Source organism: Protobothrops mucrosquamatus, unplaced genomic scaffold (genome assembly GCF_001527695.2).
Source record: "Protobothrops mucrosquamatus isolate PMUCROS unplaced genomic scaffold, P.Mucros_1.0 scaffold866, whole genome shotgun sequence".
NCBI lineage: Eukaryota > Metazoa > Chordata > Lepidosauria > Squamata > Viperidae > Protobothrops > Protobothrops mucrosquamatus.
The window spans coordinates 257,203-282,473 of NW_015387121.1; the positions used below are offsets into that span (position 1 = coordinate 257,203).

Consider the following 25,271-nt stretch of genomic DNA (forward strand, 5'->3'; position numbering starts at 1 on the left):
AGAATACAACTTGCGTTAGAAACAATTTAATGGCTTATACAGCTGTAGGACAGGTATGTTGAATCTGCTCTAAATGTCACCTAAAAGTCTGGCAATTTCCACCAAGCTGAAATATCTTCAAAATCAGCTTTATATGACTATATCAATGATTAAAAATATGGCTGATCCAAGAAAAGATGCTTAAATTGGTAAAGGACACTCCTAACCACAGCCACCATTTAAGCATTCAGAAAGAAAGATGAATCCAGAAATATCTCCAGGTAGTGCTTCTGCTCCTTCAGAATCAACATCTTCTGTTTTTCTTGTTTCTCTGATAATACTGAAAATACGCTGTGTTCCAAATCTCACATATGCCTCAAGGGTTAAGCTTTATATAGAACCATTCAGACTGACATATAGCTCACTGTCCTTTTCATACCGTCTCAGCATCAGTAATTGCATTAATCATTCCTAATTTTACTTCCCAACATACAGCTGTCCTCTTACATCTGCTAAAACAACACTTGACCTATTTGCTCCTACATCTTCAAAGACACCTGCTGCTATACGACTTCACCTGGAACGTCATTATTTCGTATCTAATCAACAAGTTTTGTGGTTGTATGATTAACACAGAACAACACAGAAAATGTTTCTGCATTTGTAGTTTTCCTCAGTCACAAGATAGACACTTCATTAACCAAAATTCAAGGAAAGACTGAGAGATGTGGGAGGAATAAAAAGGTATAAGAGTTTTAATTGCACTAGGGAGAACAAAAACTAAATATCAATAAATAGCATGTAGTGCTTCTTATTGATCTAAACATAAATGCACTATAAATCATTTTAAGTCTTAGACGAAGATGGGGTGAATCTGCCAAATGAAAATTAGGGTTTGTATTCATTTGATTACTTATGATAAGTATACTGAGAGGTAAACAGCTACTATAGAGACTTTTTAGCAAAGTGCTAGATTTTTTTTTTATAATCCCAATGACACCCTGTATTATTTTTGAAAAGCTCTGGGTAGGCTGTGCCTTAAGTAGGAAGGGAGAAAACAAAGCAAGGAAATTAGCCTATTTTGGATGCAGCAATAATAGAATCATTGTGTGATACGCTTTAGAAAGAATAGCCCTGTGACTGAAGAGCTATCAAGATTCCATGTATGAGGGTCTTCTGTATTTCTCAAACAAAGAGCTACAATTGATTTTAGGTCTTCTGCATTTCTCAAGCAAAGAGCTACAATTGATTTTAAGGAATATGCTGAGAGCTATATTCCCCAAAGGAAAGATGGAGACAGGACAAAACTAAATTTGCTGTTGATAGTAATGTGCCAAAAAACCCTACTTTCCCCCCCCTCAAAAATATATAACTATATTTGACCCAAAGACCATACTTGGTCTTTCGGGTGGTGTTTTGGGGACAGCAATACAATGGAAGGTCAGGCTACAAATAGAGAAAGTAGAAAGCAAAATGGATTCTATATTAATATATGTAGTTGTTATGCAAAGTTTTAGCAATGTTTTTATTGTTGATGAACCAAAAGTATTATGTTGTTATTTAGATAAACCAACAAGCTGTATCTGCCAATGTGTTCTCCTTCTTTTAATCGAGCTGCAAAAAGATGAGATATTATCAATTTTAGTACTATTACATCTGAAGTATTAGAACTGTTTAAGATACCTCAGATTCATTAATCATGATTATAGGCTTATTTCAACAAAGCACTTCCTGATATGGCCTTTTCCAGATATTTTCCAGTGGCAATAGCCACCATGACTAATGCCCAGGGAATGACAGGAATTGTATTCTGAAATACAGCACATTAAGTTAAAAATGTCAGTTAATGAGCACATGTGGCTTTTGACTTAAAATCTATGTTTTCTCATATCTTGTGAACCCAAAACAACTAACAGATTTTGCATTTCTCGAAACTGGGTCCAGTACTTAAGCTCTATATAAGTCTCTAATTGCTGATTGCCAGATATACAAAATGGGATAAATCTGAAGTCTGGATGATATAGTTCAGTGATGGCGAACCTTTTAGAGACCGAGTGCCCAAACTGCAACCCCAAATCCACTTATGCATCGTCGGGTGCCGGGTGGGTGTGGCCCATTGGCTGGGCGTGGCCCATTGGCTGGGCGTGGCTGCGGTGGTAACGGCAGACTGGATGGGACTAAAAAGTTCAATCAATCAATTCCAACTTTGCAAGATTTTTTTTCCCTGCAAGAAGTTGAAATTGATTGATTGATTGAACCTTTTTTTTTTTTTTGCACACAGCGGCGGAGACCTAAAGTGAAAATGTTTTATAAAACCCAGCTGAAGGCCTAGGCACGTGTGCCCACAGAAAGGGCTCTGAGTGCCACCTCTGGCACCCGTGCCATAGGTTCGCCACCACTGATATAGTTAATCACAAATTTTGATTATACAATCTTCCTTCCAGGGTGCAATTTAACCCAGGAAGTCAGAATGACAGTGAAGGTAGTTTTTCCAATCAAAATAACTGGCAAAATATATTATCTATGATACAACCCTGGATCAAAGTTCTAACCTTGTACAGACAAAAAGATAAATAATCTCTCCTAGTTGTGTCTCAAAGTTAACACAATTACTTAAAGATTAAAGATTAAAGATTAAGAAATGGCAGAATTTCAAATAAGGGAAGAATTTGGTAACAAGAGTAAAACCAACAAATCCTTTATAGATGTTCCTAGGTTACAGATTTAACTTTAAAGAATTAAAGATTCTGCTTTGATTCTGAAGAAAAACAAAACAGTGCCCACAAATAGAGAGAATACAATACTCACTGACAAAGTATTCTATCAGTCAGTTGGCCAATTTTAGCTCCACATTGCTGCACTTAGGAACCCTGGATGTGTAGAAGGACACACAGCTTACTTCCTGAGCTAGCTGAGGTCAATAATGGCTGTTTAGTCATAGAATCAAAGAGTTGTAAAGAACCACTCCAACTTCCCACTCAGTGTAAATTCTGCTAAAACACTGAAGACCAGCTTAAAATTTCATGACAACTGTTGACCTGATCCAGGTGATACCTGACCATGTTAAACTGGTACTTAGTTCTGGTATAGGTTGTTATTAGAATATGGGAGATGGGTTTTACATGGCTTCTCTGAAATGGGCAGATGACGCCATGATCAGCTTTAGAATGCCAACTGGTGTAAACACTACAGGAATTAAGGACTTGTTTAAAATAACTGAATCATTCATAAATCTTAGTAGTCTTCAGAAATATCTAAGGGAAATGTCCACTTTGTGGACTTCAGTCTGTGAATATATATGGGCTACAATCTGCATATCTAACCCTTGCTAATTAAATTAACTAACCATGTTTTTTTCTTTTCATAAAAGATCAAAATACTAAAGCAGTAAAGCAAACTCTTTTAGCTCCTATATTTTTATCAGGAGTTGGAAGCATAGCATTCATGGCCCCTTATGAAACCCCCAAGAGGGCTCTCACTGTCTCCGGCCCTTAAATCATTAGAATCACAAATAATATCAGTAGTTTCTTACAAACTAACTCCAAATCTAGGTAATCTGGGCATTGTGCAACTATGAATGATTCTTGAATTACCATTTCCCCCCCTCTGGTGAAAGTCAGTCTGGATTAGCCATTTAACTTTAACCAATTTTTATTATGAAAAAAAATGTTGCTTGTATACCAGAAGGAAAAAAAATCTTATTGTGCCAGTGATAAGAATGCATTTAGCTTCTTTATATCCATATAAAATAGTATGGCAAGATCATTAGTGCTAGAAGTTTTGAACAGAGATATTAGGATGAGAAGATAACAGGCATAAAAGTTAAAAAAGAAGTTTATAAACTGAGAGTTTTTACTGATGATGTAGTTATATTCCTGCAAGACCCAAAACTGGTATAGAACACTTGATGATGAAGCTAAATGACTTTGGACCTTTAGCAGGCTTCAAAATAAACAGAAAATAATATGAATATGAATGTTTCAGTAATATGAAATGTTCACAAGAAAGTCAGGTTTTAAAGTGGAGAAAAAGATTAAGTGTCTTAACTCCATTTTGTCTGCAGGGAATGGCATTGAAAAAGACATATTAAGATTGGGTAAAATCTCTGTAATTAAGATTTTTTAGCAAAAAAATGGTATTTTTATTTCAGATTTTACCAATATTGACAACTGACATCCCATTTAAACAATGGCAAAAGGATATTTCTAAATTCATATTGCAAGGGGAAAACTGAGAATTAGATACAAATTATTGCAAAATGCCAAAGAAAGAGATATGATTTAGGTTACGAGATTTGAAATTGTACTTTGATGCTTGCTGTTTAATCTGGATGAAAAAGTGGGTGACTCTCCAAAACAAAGATTACTTGAGTTAGAGGGGCATGAATTAAGATTTGGATGGCAGACCTACTTATGGGATGACAAAATTAAGATGAATGTTGACTTTAAGAATCATTTTGTTAGCCATGCCATCCTAAGGGTTTGTAATAAATATAAAATAAAATTCCCTATGAAAGTACCTCTTTGGGTGTCATCTCAGGCTTTTTGCAGAAAAGAAATGATGGCAAGCCCAAATTGATGGACTTATGGTCAGAGAATAATTTTTAATCAAGGTGAAACCACCTTGGAGTTAGTTAGAAGGATGTGTCTATCATTGGTTTACATAGACACAATTGAAAGAAAGATTTAAAGTAGACAAAATGTTATGGGTTTGACCTTGCAAAAAATTAATTTGAAATTGTATTGTGTGGTAATGGTGAACAGGTTATTGCCAAGGTTTATAATCTGATATTAAAATTGAATATGTGAAGCAATGCATGGTTTAATGGGTAAAGAATATTGGGTATAATGCTGGAACAATGGAAACAGAGGTGGGCAAACGGCTTAAAATTTACACTGAACTATAATTTAAAATATTTTTTCTATAAAATATACTGTTGGTATTTAATAAATTGTCCAAGATTTATAAAGGTACTTCAAATGTATGTTGGAAACATAAATATAAAGAAGGAATTTTCTACTATCTTTGGTGGATTTGTGACAAAGCAAAGAAATATTAGGGTAAAATTCGTATTTTAATATAGAACAAGTGATGGCGAACTTTTTAGAGACCGAGTGCCCAAACTGCAACCCAAAACCCACTTATGCATCGTCAAGTGCCGGGTGGGTGTGGCCCATTGGCTGAGTGTTGCCAGTTGGGTGGGCGTGGCTGCGGTGGTAATGGCAGACTGGGTGGGACTAAAAAGTTCAATCAATCAATTCCAACTTTGCAAGATCTTTTTTTTCCCGCGAGAAGTTGAAATTGACTGATTGAACTTTTTTTTTTTTGTACATGGCGGCGGAGGCCTAAAGCAAAAAGGTTTTATAAAAGCCAGCTGAAGGCCTAGGACTGGGGCAATGGCGTGTGTGCCCACAGAGAAGGCTTTAAGTGCCGCCTCTGGCACCCGTGCCATAGGTTCGCCACCACTGATATAGAAGATTCTTAAAACAAATATACAAATTAAACCAGAGACTTTTCTTCTAGGGTTAATGGACAAAGAACCTGAAACAATGGAACTTTGTTGTTATACATGTTGATCATAGCGGGAATGCTTTATGCACCAAAATGAAAAGATATATTAATTCCCACAATGGAAGAATAATAGAACAAACAGAGATTGTCAAATTAACTGCTTTAATCAACAACTAGAATACATCTAACTATCTGGAAATCACTTCTAGATTTTGTGCTTGAGATAGAAAAAAAATGAAACTTTAACTTTGTGATTTATTGATTAGACAAGGTTTTTTTGTTAGAAAAATGTCTAGTATATGTGAAGTAAGAAGTTGAGGCTATAATGTAATTATGTTCATTCTACTGAGCTGAAAAGTTAATGCTTTTTTCCCCTTCATTCTTCACTTCTCTCTTTCCCCTTTCTCCACTATTTTCATTTTCATTTTATACTCTAATATGTTTAATAAAATTATATTAAACAATATTATGACAAGACTGTTATCCCCTTTCCCAGCAAACTTCAGCAGTGTATGTGTGAGTGTGTGTGTATGTAATTTCTCTGAAGAGAAATTTGTTTCTCTTAGCTATCATATTAAGAGACACATAAATGTGACAAGACATCAAACTGTGGATTTTTCTCTTTCGAAAAAAGTGCAGTTCAGTTAAGAAAAAGTTAAAAGGGGAGATTGAGAGTGACACATTTGTTTAAAAAGTAGGTAATTAAAGGAAGTTTTTTTATCCATGTATTGATGAGTCAGTCAGCTACCATTCTGTCGTCTCCTTATCCAACAGTGAGCAATTTCAAAGTCAGCTTGGAGATCAAATAATGCCTGGTAAACAAAAATCACCTCATCTTCTTGATCAGTAATTCAAGGAGTGTTTTTGTTAAGGATTATTTCGGAGTGGAAATTTGATATGCAATTTATATTCAGCAATGTTCTTGACTTGTACAGAGACCACATTCTTGAGGACAAAGAAATTGTACACAAGTCTAACCAATTAAACAACTAATGGATAAAAAATACAATCAAACTCTATAAAGGTTGCTTGAATTATTTTAAGTTGGCTCCAGTATGAATTACTTAGTTAAACTAGCTAAATTATATAGAATCTGAATATACATACGTAAACAGGATCTCTTTCCAGCTGTGCTTGCACCCCCTAGGCACAGGTTGCCTCCCCGGTGGACCAGTTCAAGTTCCAAGTTTGTCCTGAATAAACAGGAAGGGAATAGCCTTATTTCAATTATTTACAAGCTCTAAAAAAAATTGTTCAATCGATCTGTAAAATTGTACCCCCAAATGAAAGGGAGCAAGAACATGACAGAGTATGCATGCCATACTAAACTGTGGTATTAATTTGAAGTGGGCAAGTTAATTTTGTCCTGAAGCTGCATAAATTCTCCCAGGCCCTGTTTTGTGCAGCCAAAAAGGTCATCATCTCATCAGCCAGTTGTATCTTTAAAATAAAATAGATTCCTACAGCTCTTGACTGAAAACAGAAAGTTAAAAAAAGGGGCAATCTGGAACTACAAAACTACTGCTTTGCCCTGCATCAGGATAAAGGGAACCCTGGTGGCGCAGTGGTTAAAGTGGTCAGAATGCAGTATTGCAGGCAGACTCTGTCCACACCTTGAAGTTTGATCCTGATGAGGCTCAATATTAACTCAGCCTTCCATTCTTCCGAGGTTGGTAAAATGAGGACTCAGATTGTTGGTAAAATGAGGACTCAGATTGTTTGGGAAAATATGCTGTAAAGTACTATGGGGCAGTATATAAGCCTAAATGCTATTGCTATCAGGGTAAAAGCAATTTGGTACCCTACAGATGTGAACTTTAACTCCTCCAGTTGCTGTACAAATGAGTGGCAGATGGTAATTGAAATCGGCAATATTTGCAGGGCACCAGATTGCCCATCCCCGAGATACAGCATAACTAATCCGAATAATGTAAAGCACTTGGAAGGATTTCATTGAGTATAAACTATTTTGCAAAGATTCCAGTGGCATATGTCAGAAAAGAACTCTTTTTGTGCAAAATGTTTGTTAAAACATATTCACATTACTAAAATAGTAGCATTTCAAATAATAATATTCCTAAGTTTGCAGCTTATGTCACCATTTTTTGAAGGAATGCTTTAATCCTCCTTACACTGAGAAAAAGCAATTTAACAGTGAAAATGTTTGGGCTCTGAGCTCCATCTGGTTGCTGCTGATAAGGCCAGCCACATGACTAGGGAATTTTCCACTCTTCAGGCAATTTGCAGCACTTGCTGAATTTCTAAAAACTTAACAGCAAAGCTGTGACACAGATTTCATATTAGTGAACAGGAAAAAAAATGCAAATCACACCTTAGATAACTAGATGAATATTAAAATATTTATTTCCTGAAATCTCTTCAGTTTTCTTTAAAGGAATGGTAACCCACTGTTTCATAAAACAAAGACATTATTGATCCCTGAGAAATAACAAAAGGTGGTACCTGTCCTTGAAAAAGACTGCACAGAAAGAGATGAGTGAGGAGGGGAAAGGAAAACAAAGCTGCCCCAAAGGAAAAATAAAGAGGGCTGTGCTCTCTCAACTGAGCTAATAAGAGTGGCCCTGCTTCCTGTCACTCCCTCTGCTGTGGTCTGGTGAAATGGCTATTAGATGTTCACTGGGGGAGAACCCAAAGGTTTCTCTCAGTGCTTGGGATTTTGCCCTCTGTCCTCTTCAGTCATTCTACCTTCCAAATAAAAAGCTTTCTTCTTTAACCAAAGCAACATATTTGCGTGATCATTTCTAGAAATTTTTTCAATACAGTAAAACTATCTGTCAGGTATCGGTGACATCTATATAATGATTTTGAATGAGTGGGATCAGCCCACCACTTTTAGTAAGAGAAACAAGTAAACAATCCATTGGGCTTTTTACATTTCTAGAAGCATTCTTATAAACATAAAATATATATTTTTCAGATAATGAAAACTGTCCCGTACTTAAAGTATATTTTATATTATAGTACTTAAAGTACTATAATCTCATTCTTGGTTAACATATGTTTTGCAGAATTCATTTTTTTCTTGTTGCAAACGGTTGGAGTATATGACCTTTAAAAGACGTAAAGTCCAATAACACGAAAAGAGAACTTTCTGAAACCTTTTAAGAAAACTCCCAGTGTACGAATAAGTAACAACAACCAAAAAACTCTATAAACTAAATTTAGTTCTTATTAGTTTTACAAAGGTCAAAGTATACAACCATTCATCAGCTTAGAAAAATCACAGTTCTTCATAGCTTTACTGTCTTCTTGAAGGATCAATAAAAGGTTACTATCTTCCTGAAATACTCACATGCATTAATAACTCTGATGTATCATGCACAGACTGTGTGCAAGTATGCCCTGAGATAATTCTACTGACTTTCAGAGTACCTAATGGTGTCAAAATAAAAAATAATAATAATCACAATGTCAAGAAAAGCTACAAAAAAGCAACCAAGCATCCATTCTGAACACATGGGGCAGGCTATAAGAATTACTAGAAATCGGAATTTGTAATACTTCTGTAATAACTGAACATTATCAAGCTACAATTGTGATGGCAATACTATTTTCCCTGCAACTGTATCTACCCAGTGAAGATTTTCCAAAGTCAAAGGGTCTTTAATAGAATCCTCTGGGACATGTTTATTTTATTTAAAAAGTTATATAGCCGTTTGTCGTATTTACCAGAATCCTGGGTGACTCACAAAAAACAATAAAATCATTAAAAATATAAAAAAATATTTGATTGATACTTTGAGGATAAAATCTATTGCAGCAAATAAATTAGACACAGTCGGATAAATTTTTTCTGAATTGTTTTCAGTTTTTATTATCAAGGTTATGTGGAAAATGCTTGGTAAGTTCATCAATCCCCGTTTATTCATTGTTGTACCCACATTTCCTCATACCATAAACTTGTAAGTTGAGGGTTGTCCATTAAGGCAACCCGAATGAGTGACAAACAGAAGCAATCTTTAGAACAGTGCTTTACCCACCTGGCTACAGAGTACATGAAAAGAAAATCATTGTCTGGTGATCCAGGAGTCTTGCTGTAGTCAGTATATTTTTTCTGGGTAGTATTTTTGATATCTTTCATCACTGACTCCATTTCTTTACTTAAATTGGTTTCTGACTGTTAAAGAAAAGAGGGATTGAATATATTTAGCAAAACCAGCAGTAGTAACAGAAAAAACACAAGAGAAAGAGTTCTGCAAATATAAGACTGTGAAATATTAAATAGAACTATGCAATATTACATTAAACCTTAACAGAGAGATGTTCAACAAACTCTTAGCTATTCAATAAAGTATTCACTGGAGTTCATTGACAGAGATATTTTAAACAAACACTTCCAACATGCTAGCCTTTCATTAAGATTAGACATATTAATATTTTTATTGTGTTACTGTTTTTGAAATCAGTTCAAGTGATTGAATACAAAACATAAACTTCACTTTAATAAAAAAATAGGCTATATTCTTTTAAAAGCTAAGCAGTACAAAGCAAGAAGAAATAGAAAAAACTAAAAAGTCAGAACATATTAATCAGTATTGTAATATCTGCTCAAAAGTATGTAATTGTAATTTATTTCCAGGCAGATTTGGATAAATTGGACCCTAAAGCTTATAAACGAAAGTGAATGTTGTTATAAAGCTTCAAAATATAAAACTATATATAAAAAGTTATGATAAAATGAATAATCCATAATGATAAACATTCTAAACTGGAAGATTTTATATAGCTTTCAGTCATAAATGCAGTCATTTTTACACTATTACAACATTTTTTGAAATATGATTTAGTTCTATAAAAAGAAGCTGGAAAGCATGGATTTAATAATCAATAAATACTTATATTAAAATTGAACAGCAAAATGCTGAGATAATCATAACTTTATTTTAAAGGTGATATAATTGAATCTATCTATTTGAAATTTTAATTTTCCTGAAACGTTTGCATTTAATGGAGAAATGGTAGAGAATGTTCGACTTTTGAAATTTTACCAAACAGATGATGAGTTATGAGGAGAGAAACAGAAAGAAGATGGAAAGACAAATTAACAAGGATCTTTCTGCCTTACACTGATGCTTACTGGGAAAGTTCCCAGCTGCTCTTGAAGTTCTTCCACCTCCTTGATGAGCTCCTGCATATTCTTGGTACTATGACACTGACAAAGGTTTCGCTCTACATTGTTGCCAGGATAACATGGAAGGACACTGTTGGCAAACTGCCTACACAGAGGACAAGTAAATTCTCCCTTGTCCACAGCAAAGCCCTGGAGAACCTGATCATTCTAAAAGAAAAGAACAAAATAAGTGAATTTCAGAAATGGCAAACATTTATAATTGTAATTGTATTGTTTATGAAATGGATAAAAGTACTGTAGCATGTTTATAAGTGTGGATTTCATTTCTTATATATTAAAAGTTCCTATAGGTTCACTGAAGTTTCACCAATATCTACTGGAAACTTGTAATAATTTAATGGATAAAATATTATAAAAGAAACTTTTCATTTTATCTTACCCGTAGGGATTCCATATAGGATTTATGACAATCTATGTGTAATGTATGGCCGCATGTTTGCACATATACACCTCCTTCCCAGCCAATCGATACTGATTGCAGACAAGAACTCTAAACAGTAAAGCATAACATTTAAGATAATGCACGTGGATACATCGTTACTTTAAAATATAGGACACTAATTCATTAAGGTATTCACATTTTTATTAATGAGCAAGAGTGGTATAGGCACTGTTAAATCAAAAAAGGACTGATGTAGTTACTAAATACTAAATTGTATTATGAGTGAAAGGAATAAAAACAAATACAAATTACAAAAAAAAGTATAATACAAAAAAGTTTGAAAAAGAAAAGGAGAAAAAAAAGAAAATAAAGTAACATCTCCCTTTAACCCAGTAAAGACCATTTTAAAAGCTTATCAATTTCTAAATACAACATAATTTTTCTTCAGCCCCATAGCTCATCTCTTCAGTAAAAAAAAATCCCAAAGCTTTGTCAATCATTATGTCAACAAAAGTTCAGCAAAGTAACCACATATGATTTTACTCTTTTAGCCCTGTTCAAATAAGCCAACCTTATATTCCTTCCCTATGTTTTAAGAATCTTATTTTAACCCCTTCAAAATGAGTCCCAGAACTAGTTTTCATTTCTTTTTTAAAGCCAGAAATCTTTCAAAACTTTTAACAGATTTCTTTTGCATATCCAATAACTAAAGTTTCTCCTTTTGTTCGTCTCTAATAAAATCCTTCAAGAAATAACAGAGCTCTCTTTTTCCAGTAAGAAAAAGTTATCCAAGTCAGTTTCCTGGTTCAATGAGGAGTAAATTATCCATCAGTTCCATTTGTGTGTCCATATCTTTCCCCATTTTCTTCTCATTGCCTATCATATTTAAATCCTCCTTCAAAATAATTTCAAAATTATCCGTTGCAACTTGTTCTAGTTCGGCAACTTCATTACAACATGCTCTATACATCTTATTAAGATATCTGTTTATCTTATCAAGTTGTTTGGTAGACCAATATTCAAAAACTTCTGTTATAGATTTCTGCTGCATTCTTTTCTTTATCCTCTAGCTCCCTCTAGTATCCAACATTCAAGGTTCCCTTATCATTAAAAGATCATAAACAATTGCCATTTCACACAGAAGTTATTTTTCTAATAATTCAAAACTATAATTCCAAATCTGTTATTAACTTTCCAAAATCCACATTCTAAGCACCCTTTTGCTGCATAATAAAAAAAACCATATATTTACAAAACTTTTAAAATCACATTTAAGCTACTTTCCTCTAAGGCAGGGGTGTCAAACTGCCGGCCCATGGGCCGGATGCATCATGCCAAAACCGCGCCCACCCTAGCTCCAGCAATGGGGAAAAAGTTGCGACACGTCACGTGATATGGCGAGTTTGACACCCTTGCTCTAAGGAGAAGGGCCTTCAGCTGACAAATACAGTAAAATTTTGCCAGTCTGAAAGGTATTAATCTTTCCAGTACAATAAAAAAAAGAAATCCAAAAAGTTATTAACAAACATGGCTTGATTGAGCTTAATGTCCATAAAAGGCTGCATTATGAGGATGAGCTTGATGGAATCCAGATTCCTAGCCATTCATTTCATAAACCGATCACAAAATAATCTGCTCATGAGTGGCGGCTTCTGGAATCACTTGGATAATCTCAACAATCTTGCCTTCCTCTAGAGAGATTCGCCAACCATCCAGCCACAATTGTCCTCATAAATGCCCTCACAGGAATCCCAGGACTATTACAGTTATAAGTGTTGTTATTACTACAGAAATTAGCCTAGAAAACATTATATTATATACACTGATTAATAGCGGTTGCATTTGGAATACAATTTTCAACACACAGTAAAGCTTTAACATTTTAAAAACAAATTTGTAACTAATTAAAATTATCTCTTGAAACCTTCCTTAATAATTTTAATTATATATACTATTATAATTATATATACTGTTAAGGAAATTAGCAACAGGATTTATTTTTACTGTTCAGAGCATTTCAGCAGACAATTCAAAGGATTTCAGAGGTATACATTTTTCTTCTAACCGAAATTTATTTTTTTCTTGCTATAATTATTTTAGTAACTAATTTTCTAGAAAGCACAATCATTTGAGTCCATAAATATTAACGTATAAATTAGTTTCAAGTTTTTGAACAAATTCCACAAGACTCTATTACAGAAATAATTAATGTAGCTTGATTAAGTGCTGACATGTTGACTCTTAGTATAGTTTCTTCATACATAGAATTTCTCCAAGATAATCTGTCCTGCATCTAGCTTTTTAAATCTCTCAATGGTGTATTCACTGCTGCTGTAATTGAGTCCACTCACCCTGCTGCTGGTGATTGTTTGTTTATATCCCACCTTTGTTTTTATAAATAATTCAAGGTGGTGAATATATCCAACACACCTTTCTCCAAAAACTCAGTGAGATGAGTTGGGCTGAGAGAAAGTGACTGGCCCATGGTCACCCAGCTGACTTTCACAGCCAAGGTGGTACTTGAACTTTTGGTCTGTTGCTTTAGACTAAATATTATAGAACTTTTCAAGGGGCTATATATTACTTTGCATAATATATCCAAAATATAATAGTTTGTCATTTGTGTCTTAAGTGAGAACTCTAGATTGCTTTATTTTATGATCCATTTATTTATATTCCTGGCTCTCCATTGTATTCTGAAGACCATTCTCCAATGCTAATGTTCAGAAGTATTTATACTTTATATCCTGCTTCTTTAAATTACAACTTCTGCATGCATAGCTGCATCACAAGAAAGCCATTATCTATATTGTTCTAATTATTTTAGATATAGACTCCTGAACATCTTTTCCAAGACCTTTATGGTTACAAATCTGTTGTATATTTCTTGACAACTGATTCCTTTACTGTTGATAGCAGAGCCCCAAAAGCTGAAGTTATCCACCATTCTATGTCAACTTTAATGTTGTTCTAACCAGTTCCAAGGCTGTTTGTTGTATTGCTGTCATTAGTTGTAGTCCTACTTTTTCAATATATTCCTTGACTTTCATTACTAGAGCTTCCTCCTCATTTGCAGTTTTTTGCATTTTCCGCTATTAAAGGAGAGTTCCTGGAATAGTGCAGGTTATTTATGTTTGTTCCTCTAATTTTAAAACCACAGTTACTTTTTTCAAAACTGGCTTGTCTCAACATACATTCAGCATATGAGCAGAACATAATAAAGCACACTTGTTCCAGATCAGGAAAGGAATGTGACAAGATTTCCTTCAACAAAATCATCCTTACAAAACTTTTATAACATAAACTCTAGTTCTAAATAAGTCCATTACAAGAAAACAAATGGAATAGTCTTCCACCATACAGCTATAAAATCTACGTACATCTTTAAAGAACTGTTGTAAAGTTGCAAGGCGTGTTTCAAATATTGCTGCACAAGTATCATTAGGATATATTTGTTCATTTTCAGATGTTGGTAACTTCTTAGGCTCAGTAGTATTACGGCACTGCCCCAAAACTAGAGAGAGAGAGAGAGAGAGAGAGGGAGGGAGGGAGGGAGGGAGGGAGGGAGGAGAGGGAGAAAGAGAGAAGATATTTACAGCATATCACAAAACAGAATTAAAGTGCCCATCCATGTAGGGTAAGTGAATTAAAGGAGTCACAGAACTGATTAAATTGCTTGCACTGAACAATAACAATTTGTTGTATTGGTATTATAATATCAAGCAAATGTTACATTTTATTTTAACAGTTAAAATATTATTTGTATTAATGCCTTTCTCTTCATTCACACACACACACACACACAAATTGTACTCTTCAAAATAGACACTGGCATATTTTATTTAACCTAATGTTTCTATTCTCTAATAAGTGAGAAATTGGATAATTGATATCTGCGTATAAAGAGGTATATGCCTTGCCTCTCATTCTCCTATTAGTTCCTTCGCAGTACAGCAGCAAATATTCTCAGACAAATATATTCTTCATCTCATTCATCTGTTGGTGCCACTACAGTTTGATTTTGAAGCCATACCTGAAGAAGCTTGTAAGAGAACCACTAATCCTGTTGGTCGCTCTTCAGTAGAAGGGCCACTTTGGCCACAAATAACACAATCATAGATAGCTTCAGAAACATGTTCTTCTGCTGTTGCAATCTCCATAGCAATATCAGCATCTGGTGATTCTAAAGAATGGAGAAATAAGACTCAATAGGGAAAATTAATTGCAATTTGAACCATTATAATGTGAAGTTTATTGCTTTCCCCCTGGAGGATGCTTTTTTACGATCAGACTTTACCAATGCAATACATAATCTCCATGCTTTTAAAAGTGTTGGTTGTAACAGGCAGTACAAACCTCTTCTGCTATAAGAACAGCTGGGAGCCATGTATTTTAGTTCTGCAACGTTGGAAAATTTATTTATTAGATTTTCCAACATATTAGACTTATTAGGTTCATATATAACTGTAGCACACAGCATGAGTGGTCAACCAAATATAGCTGAGTTGGTCAACCAGGACACTGTGAGATCCCAGCACGTGAATCACTAGGATGAAAACTGAATGTTAAGGTCAAAGCTGAAAAATAAGATTCAAATGTGGCATGGATTTCATTTCATCTTGTTTGCTTATTTATTGGGTAACAGTCCCGCTGTTTGATACAGCCTGGATAGTATGACCTTGGAGAAGATCTTCAAAAGTTCAATTAATATCTCTGACTCATTGTTAGTGGCTTCTGGGATCTGCTGCCCTTAGGATTTGTTCTCACAGAGTGACTAACAAATGGAATGACTAACTACAGTAGGCCTGCTTAATAAGAGCCTGGCAATGTTTGCAGGAGCCCACTGTGTGACCTTCCCAAAAGACAAAATAACAAAGCCATTTGAACTGTAGAGCTGAAGTATTGGCACTGGTGGAACAGAACCTTCAAAGGTAGACGGCCAAGGCCAGCAGAGTAAAAGAGAACTATTGTAAACTACATCCAACAAGAGCCACCAGTGCATCAGAATGGATAAAGAATGAAATGAAATGAAATGACTACTGAACCATGATCTCCTGCTTTCTAGCATGGTGTCTTAACCACTAGGCCAAAGTGGCTCTCATTTTACAATATACATTTTAAAAAAGTAAGCCATAATACTCCTGTATTTAAATTAACACTTTGAACGCCCAAAATCTTTCAAATGTTCAGCTAAACTTAAGATCATATGTACATTTACTTAATTAGCTGAAGAAGCTCCAAAACAAAATTCATAGCATTAATCTTAACAGTAATTAATTGTTTTTATGAACTGATTTATTTTGAGAAGTTCCCATTTTCAGTAATCCAGAGTTACTCTTATTTGGCAGCATAGCACCAGACAGACAATATATCACCAATGTCTACCTTGTATTCAAATAAATAAAAAATAAATATACAGAATAGTTACTAGTTATTGCAGTTTGGGAGATCAAGAGAACTTTCAGCAATTTTTAGTGTGTGTGTGTGTGTGTGTGTGTGTGTGTGTGTGTGTTTTAGAAAAAACAACAACAACAAGCAGCCCTAGATTATTGGAACAAACACAGACCTTTCTGATCCTCTAGAACAGGGGTGTTAAACTGCCGGCCCATGGGCCGGATTCGTCATGCTGAAACTGTACCCACTCCATTGCCAGCAATGGAAAAAAAGTCACGATATGTCACGACACGTCACATGACATTGCGAGTTTGACACCCCTGCTCCAGAATTTGATAGTTAAATGTTTTCTGTTTTCATATCTTTTAAACTTAAACACCGAAAACAGTTAATATTCCAAAAGGTTAAAGAGTTTACAATGTGTAACTGGAAGCAGCGCTGCCCTTATGGAACTGCTGCATTAAGATAATTCCCAGAATCAGCAGGCTAATGATTGGTTGGCCTAACGTAGCATGTGTGTTCTCAGAAGACCAGTACAAGCTATTTATGTTCTAAAACGGTGCCATGCGGTTTCTCTCTTTCTCACCTTCAACTCTTCAAAAAGCGTTACTTCAGAAACTGAGTGTGCTGAATGATGCAGTATTAATAAGAGATTGGAAAAAAACAACTCTACCTACAGTACAGTTTAAATGGATATTCTTTGTGAATTCTCAGAGAACTAAAATCCACACATTAATTTTAGTTTTCTGAATATATCACATATGATCATATTAGTTGGAATTTGAAGGTCATATAATTTTATGCAAAATGATGCATACAGACATCACTCATGGCAGCAATGAAAAACTGGCCAGCCATGAATTATTATTACCAGTGCATGTTGTTTTGCCTTATAACAACTTGAGATAATAAAAATTCATCAATTTTCTGTCTAAAGACCTAAACCAACCACAATTAAGGAAAGAGCATAGGAAATTGCTGTATGTTGAATAAGGCTCCTGATCCAGTTTTATTGGCTTTGACCATAAGTAGTTTTTGAAGTTATAGACAATTTTTTTCCTGCTCTACCAAGGGAATTACCCACAGACCTTCTGTAGAGAAAATATTATATATAATCAGCTCAAGATGATGACAGGTGATTTGCAGTTAGTAGAGCATTTACAAAAAAAATAATTATCAGGAAATCTAGAAAATGACATGTCCACCTTCTTTCAATGCCAATTTCATTCTCCTAACCACTTCTATTTGGTATTAGCTTAAAAAAACCTTAAAAATAAGTTTATTAAATAAACTGATTTAAAAAGTAAATTAAATTAGCTAAAATATAAGTATTTACTTACTTTTAAATGATTTATTTAAAATAAAGGGAAATATAATTCAAGGAAAACCTTTAATGTCAAATAATTTGAAATAAAACAACAGTACAGGTAGTCTTGACTTACAACCACAATTGAGCCAAACATTTCTCTTGCTAAGACAATCGTTAAGTGAATTTTGCCCCATTTTATGACCTATCTTAAGACTGTTGTTAAGCGAATCACTGCAGTTGTTAAGTTAGTAACACAATTGTTAAGTAAGTCTGGCTTCCCCATTGACTTTGCTTATCAGAAAGTAGCAAAAGGTGATCACATGACCCCGGGACACTACAGCAGTTGTAAATATGAGTCAGTTGCCAAGCATTTGAATTTTGAATATGTGACCAAGGGGATGCTACAACAGTTGTAAGTGTAAAAAATATCATGTCACTTTTTCGGTGCCATTGTAATTTTGAATGGTCACTAAATGAATTGTTGTAAGTCGAGGATTACCTGTCTACCCTTTAAGACAATTTTCAGAGTGTCTGGAAAATATTGATTCAGATACTTTAGATTATCCTTAGGGCTATACATTGTAATTTGTTCAAACCCAGGATTGAATCAGACAACTGGGAGATATTTAAGTAGAAGAAACCTTATGCTTCAGCAGTCTAGAGGATAGTTACACTGAGTGTCCAAAACAGGTGATACATTTCTCTCCAGACTCTCCTATAGCCTGGAGTAAGAAAGAAGGGATTCATTTTTATAACTGAGAGCTTCAGTTTTAATATACATAATTTATTGAAAATCCCTTTTCTAAAAAGACTACACAGCTGCCTTTGAAAACCACTGGTCCAGAATGCACGTGACCAGGTACATGGGTTACCTGTATGTTTTTGGCTTAAATTCAAGGTGTTGGTAGAGAGTCAAGCCTAACCAATTTCATAAGTTTATTGTGATGGAGAAAAACAGGATGGTGCATGTATATCATCATGAGTTTTGAATTAAAGATATAAATTTAATAAATACATAAATTTAGGTAATCCTAGATTAACAACCACTGATTCACCACCATTCGAAGTTTTGACCGTGCGGAATGAGTAATGATTATGATAGGTCCTCAAAGTTCCCATGGCTCCAGCACCCCGTGGTTACGTGGTTGAGATCTGTGCACTTGGCAACTGGCTTGCCATTACAAAAGTTGTGATTTGCAGCCTTCCATGCCAACTGCTCCAAATCAAAGTCACTAGGGAAGCTGGCAAGGAAGGTTGCAAGTTGCTTGGGTAAATCTCCCGCACCCATACACTAATCCTGAGCCTTGCTGCATTTGTCCACACCCTCTCAGCCACTTGTACATCCTTGCACACCCTCCCCCACCCAGCAGCAGCCACCCCAACCCTGCTCTGCCCTGCATACCCCTTTCCTCCCTCTCCCACCCAGCAGTAGCCACTTACCAGGATGCTGGCCTGCTTGCAAGCTGTCTGGGACTTGCAGCTTCCTGTTGGCTTCCCTACTGACTTTGGATCTTGAAAGCTGGCAGGAAGTGGCAAGGAGGTGCTCACTTAATGACCCTCAGTGCTCACTTAATGACAGCCATGACAGGAACTGCAGGGATTGCTTATCGCTAAGTCATGTGGTCATGGGACATAATGCTTTATGATTACATTGCTTAGTGGCAGAAATTCTGGTCCTAATTGCTGTTGTAACTTGAGGACTACCTGTACATAAATAAATAACATTTTAAAGCTAACAACGTCAGTTACTGTGCCCAGGCATGCACAGTAGCAATGAAAGACTCAGGAAAATACAAGTTTTGGTTTGGGCAACATTATGGAGATGTCACCTCAGTGATGACTCATCATCACACATCCTGCCACCTATCTAATTCAAAAGTATATTTACCTGAGTCCATGTCAATACCATGTAAATCTCAAGAAAGGTGTGGTACCTTTAAGGAATAGCTGAGCAGTAATGAATGTGCCCACGCTAAATCTGAAGTATCCTTGTCTGCTTCAGATGCAACTACTACAACAAATATAAAGACCTATTCCTTTTTTCAATGTATGTTTAACATGGAAACAAAACTACTGGGATTGCTTATACTTAGAGCAAAGAGTCATCATCACTATTTGCTAGGAACTTCATTTTGAATGTAAACAATTATTTCCATAGTTACTTTTTCCTACATGTTCTAAAATGGAATCTAAAGAGGAGATACTACTTTGTTCCTTTCAATCTAAAAGAGTTTCTATTCTTCCTCATTTGACTTTTAACTTCATTTCCCAATATCAAGAACAATGACTAATGTAAACAGACTACACATCTTACCAACATCCATAGCAGTTTCCATAAAACTTTTCTGCCTTGATGCAAATTCAGCCAAAAGCTTCTGTTGTCGTTCCCTGGCCTTTTGTCGTCTAATGAAATAAAAAGAAGGGGGATAATTATAAAGTAACTGTTGACATTTATTTATAAGGTCTATTTATAGATTGATATGAGAAAAAATTTGCATTTTTTTTCTGCTCGAATCTGAAAGGTTATTTTTGCCCCAAGGTCACTTCAAGTGTTTCAACTTTTCTTTTATTGCTTTCTCTTCTAGCCTGCTAAGTCAGAAGCAGTCTAGGACAGGTGCAGAAAATGGCAGCTTCTTTATCATTACAAGAAAGGTTCACTGGTTTCAGTTAAGAAATAACTCTTATTACCTGTGCATTACTTCTGAGAAATCCTGAAAGATGACGAATGATCTTAGCTCCAAATAATAGACTAGCTCAAGGACTAACAGATCAAAAGACATCAATACATAACATTTTGATTAGCAAGCTATTTGCATACATGCTGAAAGACATACAATTAGACGAACACATAAGTGGATTGAAAACTGCATTCAAGGACACTAATCAATGGTATCTTATCAAACTGGAATCAGCCATCAAGTAAAATGCCACAGGAGCTGGTCATGAGACCTATATTCCTCAACATTTATACCACTGGATGAAAAAGTAAATGACATGGATTATAAAAATTGCAGACAACACAAAATTTGGTGGAATAGCTAATCCCCTAGAATCTTAGGATATATTGTTTTGAAAGGGTCTGCAACACCAACCAGATCATAAAACAAGATAGTTCAAGATAGGAAAATGTGGAGAGAGCTGGTCCATAGAATCGATGAGAATCAGACACAATTAAAGGGATATCATCATCATCTGTTATCAGGTTCAACATCTTCATCAGTGCAAGAATCCTTACATTATTCTGAAAAGGAGGCCATCCAGCCTCCACTGGAAAAGTTCCTATGAATGGTGTATCTGTGTGTTTACCACTCTACTATTCAAGCTATTCTATTAACAACTATTACCATCAATAATTTTTCCTACTACTCAGCCTGTATCTTCTTTCTTTTCTTTTCACTTCAATCTGTTGATCTTCCTCCTGCTCTCAATTCCAACAAGAATAAATCCACTCCCTCTTGTTTATTTTTGTCACTTTAGACCCTTATAGAGCACTATCGTATTTCTATTTAGTCTTCTCTTTTGTAATTTAAACATACCTCTCTCTTTTAACACCTTGAACCAAACTGCAGCCTTTCCATATTTATTTAATGTGCGGAACCAGGTAAAATATTCTAAATGTAATCTAACCAGTAAAAAATACAATTGGAAATAATACCTCCTGTGAAATGGGTGTGATGCTTTTGTTAATGCAGGCCAGAATTGCATTGGACTCTTTTTGCTCTTATTACTCGTAGAATTTTCTCACACACTATTGTGAAACCAGGTTTCCTCATCCTGTAGCCAGGTGCAGAATGTTATACTTGTCACAGCTAAACATTATCTCACTGCAGTATTCGTTGACTTTTTTAAATGCTGGTTTTGTTCTTTAGGATTTTAGCCAATACATCTAATACCATTTGCAAATTTCCGTTTCATCTCTGGATGATTTTAAAAATATCAAATAATACTGGGCTAAGGATGGAGAATTGTAGGATTCTACCTGATACTGTGGAATTCTACCTCATGGCAATGCTAAATCATTTATGACAGGCATGTCAAACTCGCGACGTCACATGATGTTGTGTGACATATTGGGACTTTTTTCCCATTGCCAGCAATGGGGTGGGCGCGGTTTCGGTGTGACGCATCCGGCCCGCGGGCCAGCAGTTTGACATGCCTGATTTATGAGTACCCTTTGGGTGCAATTGTTCAACTGGCTGCATACTATCAAAATACAATACCATCCAGACCAGTTAGTTATTTTGCCTGAAAGGATATCAGAAATTTTCTCAAACCTTTACTAACTTTACTGTTATATCCACATAAAAATATTAGGTTCTGGGCACATGCTTTAGAGAACTATCAAGATAATTTAAAAAAAATAATAAAATGAGAATGATAAAGAATGATAAAAGTAGCCCAGACAAAAAGCACAACTAGGTGTGCTAGCACTATCTTTATTGTAAGGAAACATTAACATAATCTTTCAAGATTGAAAGTATTTCTTTCCTCCTTTCCTTTTACTCTCTGGGGAACTGGGGGGGGGTCCTTTTTGAAATGTTTCCCATGCCCTCCCTCCTTCTGTGGGCTGGTAGTCTGCTGCAGCTTTCGCTCTTAACTTCCAAGGTCATTCCCAAATACCATTACAAGGAACAGGAAAAGAAGAAGAAGAATGATGTAGCTTGATAGCTACAGCTTTGAAATATGTGAAAGACTGTCGAAGTTGTCTCATCCTAAAGGACACAATACAGTGGATTCTCCTTCTCTGGGTGTGTTAGATAGAGACTGGATGGGGATCTACTGTGACTGTTTAATTTGTGACTGAGAGGGATAGGTTGAATGATCTAAACGGCCCCTTCCAACTATGTAATTGCATGTTATATAATTCAAAACAATATAGAATACAATAAAACAAAACATTAAATAAAACAAGGACACATTGTATATAAATTTTAAAAAACAGTGCCCACAAATAGTACCATAGCGAGGTATTAAACTGGAAGGGGGCTAAACATGTTTTCAGCACATAAGTAAATTGTAATCACTCAAATGAAACTTATATCAAGAATATGTGGCAACCCATGTTTTTCCCAAGATATCTCCCTCCACTATGTCTTTGTTAAACTGGCTAACTGTAAATAGAAAGCCTTAATAAGGAGACAGAAACAAACTGACAGAATCAGTACAAGTCAGTAATTTTCCGCAATGCCCCAAGGGGGTCCACGCAGAAAGACTTAAAGTATTACAAAGCAACCCAGCAAAATTCTTTTCTATGCCTTAGTTCCTATAGCAACAAATTCTGCGGGCGATGCCAAGTTTGCCTAAGATGAATAAGCTAGAAAATAGGTCATCCAGCCTCTTTATGCTTGGGTTTTCTTCTAGCACCAACAGCAATAGCTGAGCTTCTCAACTCCCTGGCTGAGAGATGGCAGTTGCAGGAAGCACTGACAGATAGAACTTTATTGTGATTCATGTTCAGTTGAAATAAAGCAAGTCATATTGGATATTTATGTCTGTGCAATGATTTTACACACTATAAAAGATTTAGCACACAACATTGCCACAACCTGTTCTCTATTGGCATAGGTCTTCTAAGAATGTCTATACAACATGACTCAGATCAGAGATACGGTTCTGTGTTCTGGAAACTCAATTTTCCATTGTAAAATTTCCAATTCATGCAAATTTATCTATACCAAAGTAGTATGATGTTTACCTTTCAGGTGAGTATTTACCAAAATAAAATACAGGGCAATTGCATATTATTCTACCACACTACTGTTTCCAGTATTCTCATTAAAACCTTTTTTCTTCTCATATGACAGCTTTTGGTTTCTTTGGATGTAATGTTCAAATCACAAACAATAGGCTAGATGTATTTTTGCACATCAAGTAATACTGACTATAAACTTTTCAAGTTATGGATCCTGGGACAAATATGGTTCCTTAAAATATGCCAATTTGCGTTCAAAATTTTTCCAATTCAAATATTTTTTTTAAAAAAACACCCTCATGTCTCTTTCAATCCTTCTGGGAACTTAGCTAGCAGAGGGATATAATTTTATGGTACAGTATATATCTCTGTAATGGAAGCAACAAAGCAACATGACTGTTTCTATTCCTTGAATCTTCTGTCAAAAAGATCCAATAGGATTATACTTAAGAGTTCTCACATAAAGACTCTTCTCCAATTCATCCCTTATTTGTTGTTTATTATGTCTTTAATTATTATATATCTGGGGGTGGAGGTTCTGAGGCAATGTCACAACATCTTTTATCCACAAATCTTTACACCTGCTAGTTTGCTCCAGGAAACTAGTTTTCATGTACTGGGTCCTTTTCTACTTATCGCATTACATTGCAAACACAGCAAGACACCACTAAAATACTTTTTACAAATTTAGATTGCGCTCATTATAAAGAGTTGAAGTTCTTACACATGCACTCATTTTTACTTGGAATATTTTCAGAGTTGCAGATGCTTGATATATTTCTGCTGTAGGGAAGAATTTTTAAATTGCTATGCTAGATCGTTGTGCCATGTTTGTAAAATGTTCTGTCAGTCCAAGCACCATTTACATAAAAGAACTATGCATAAGTGTTTGAAGGCCTAACCTACTCAACAAATCAACAACAACAATAAAATTCCTCTGCTCTTCTCTCTGGCATTTTCGGTTTTTTTTTTTCAATTTTGGAGAATACTCTGTTGTAATGACAAATTAAAAACAATTACATTAAAATGGAAGATTATTTATATCGCTGCTGATACAGTAACAACTGATACATTGGAAAGCTGCTAGACAAGAGATTGAGATTTATTTATTTACCAGTTTCATAGCTCACTGAACTCAGTATACTTTGTAAGGCTTACAACACATTAACATTGTAAAAGCTACAGCATAAATACATCCAAATGATGAAAAACAGTAATAATCATCATCATCATCATCTAAGATGGACACCAATAAAATTTATTTAAAGTTGAAGGCTCACTGAAATTAAGCTGTCTAAAAATCACAAGGAAGCTTTTACAGACTTCTAGGCCAGTGGTTCTCCACCTGTGGGTCGGGACCCCATTTGGGGTCGATCGACCATTTCACGGGGGTCGCCAAGCAAGGCTGTCCGCCATTTTTTTTTGTCCGCCATTTTTTCCCCTTTTCCGGCGGGTGCCTTACCTCCCTTGGGCTGGGCCAGCTGGTGGTCGGCCTGCTCCGTCTCTGCCGCTTGCCAGCTACGCCTCGGCCAGCGCAGGGGGCGGAACCATGCATGCGCGGCGCTCCCGGGCAGGGAAAGTCCTCGACTTACGACCGGTTGGGTAGTCCTCGACTTACGACCGGTTTAGTCCTCGACTTACAACCGGTTTAGTCCTCGACTTACCACCGGTTGGGGTCACGGCATTAAAAAGGTTGAGAACCACTGTTCTAGGCTAAAGCGTGAGAGATTCTACAAAGAAGACCTTTCGCCTCAGGCATATGATCCTCACTCCAGAGAAAGGGAAAAGCTCTTTAACAAATCTTTAGATATTGTCACTGGATGTGCATATTCAATTCGGTTCTGTACTTCTT

General features: G+C 35.6%; 1 protein-coding gene across 1 annotated transcript in view; it reads right to left on the reverse strand.

Moving 5' to 3' along the window:
• The window catches only part of UBR3 (ubiquitin protein ligase E3 component n-recognin 3), a 91,706-nt gene that overhangs the window by 21,821 nt on the left and 44,614 nt on the right, over positions 1-25,271 (reverse strand). The window contains exons 24-30 of the mRNA XM_015819177.2: positions 20,042-20,130; positions 15,058-15,207; positions 14,405-14,538; positions 11,022-11,132; positions 10,589-10,789; positions 9,492-9,628; positions 6,598-6,683 (exon numbers count right to left, since the gene is read on the reverse strand). Of these exons, the coding sequence (XP_015674663.2) occupies positions 6,598-6,683; positions 9,492-9,628; positions 10,589-10,789; positions 11,022-11,132; positions 14,405-14,538; positions 15,058-15,207; positions 20,042-20,130 (908 nt within the window). The remainder of the gene's footprint in view (positions 1-6,597; positions 6,684-9,491; positions 9,629-10,588; positions 10,790-11,021; positions 11,133-14,404; positions 14,539-15,057; positions 15,208-20,041; positions 20,131-25,271) is intronic.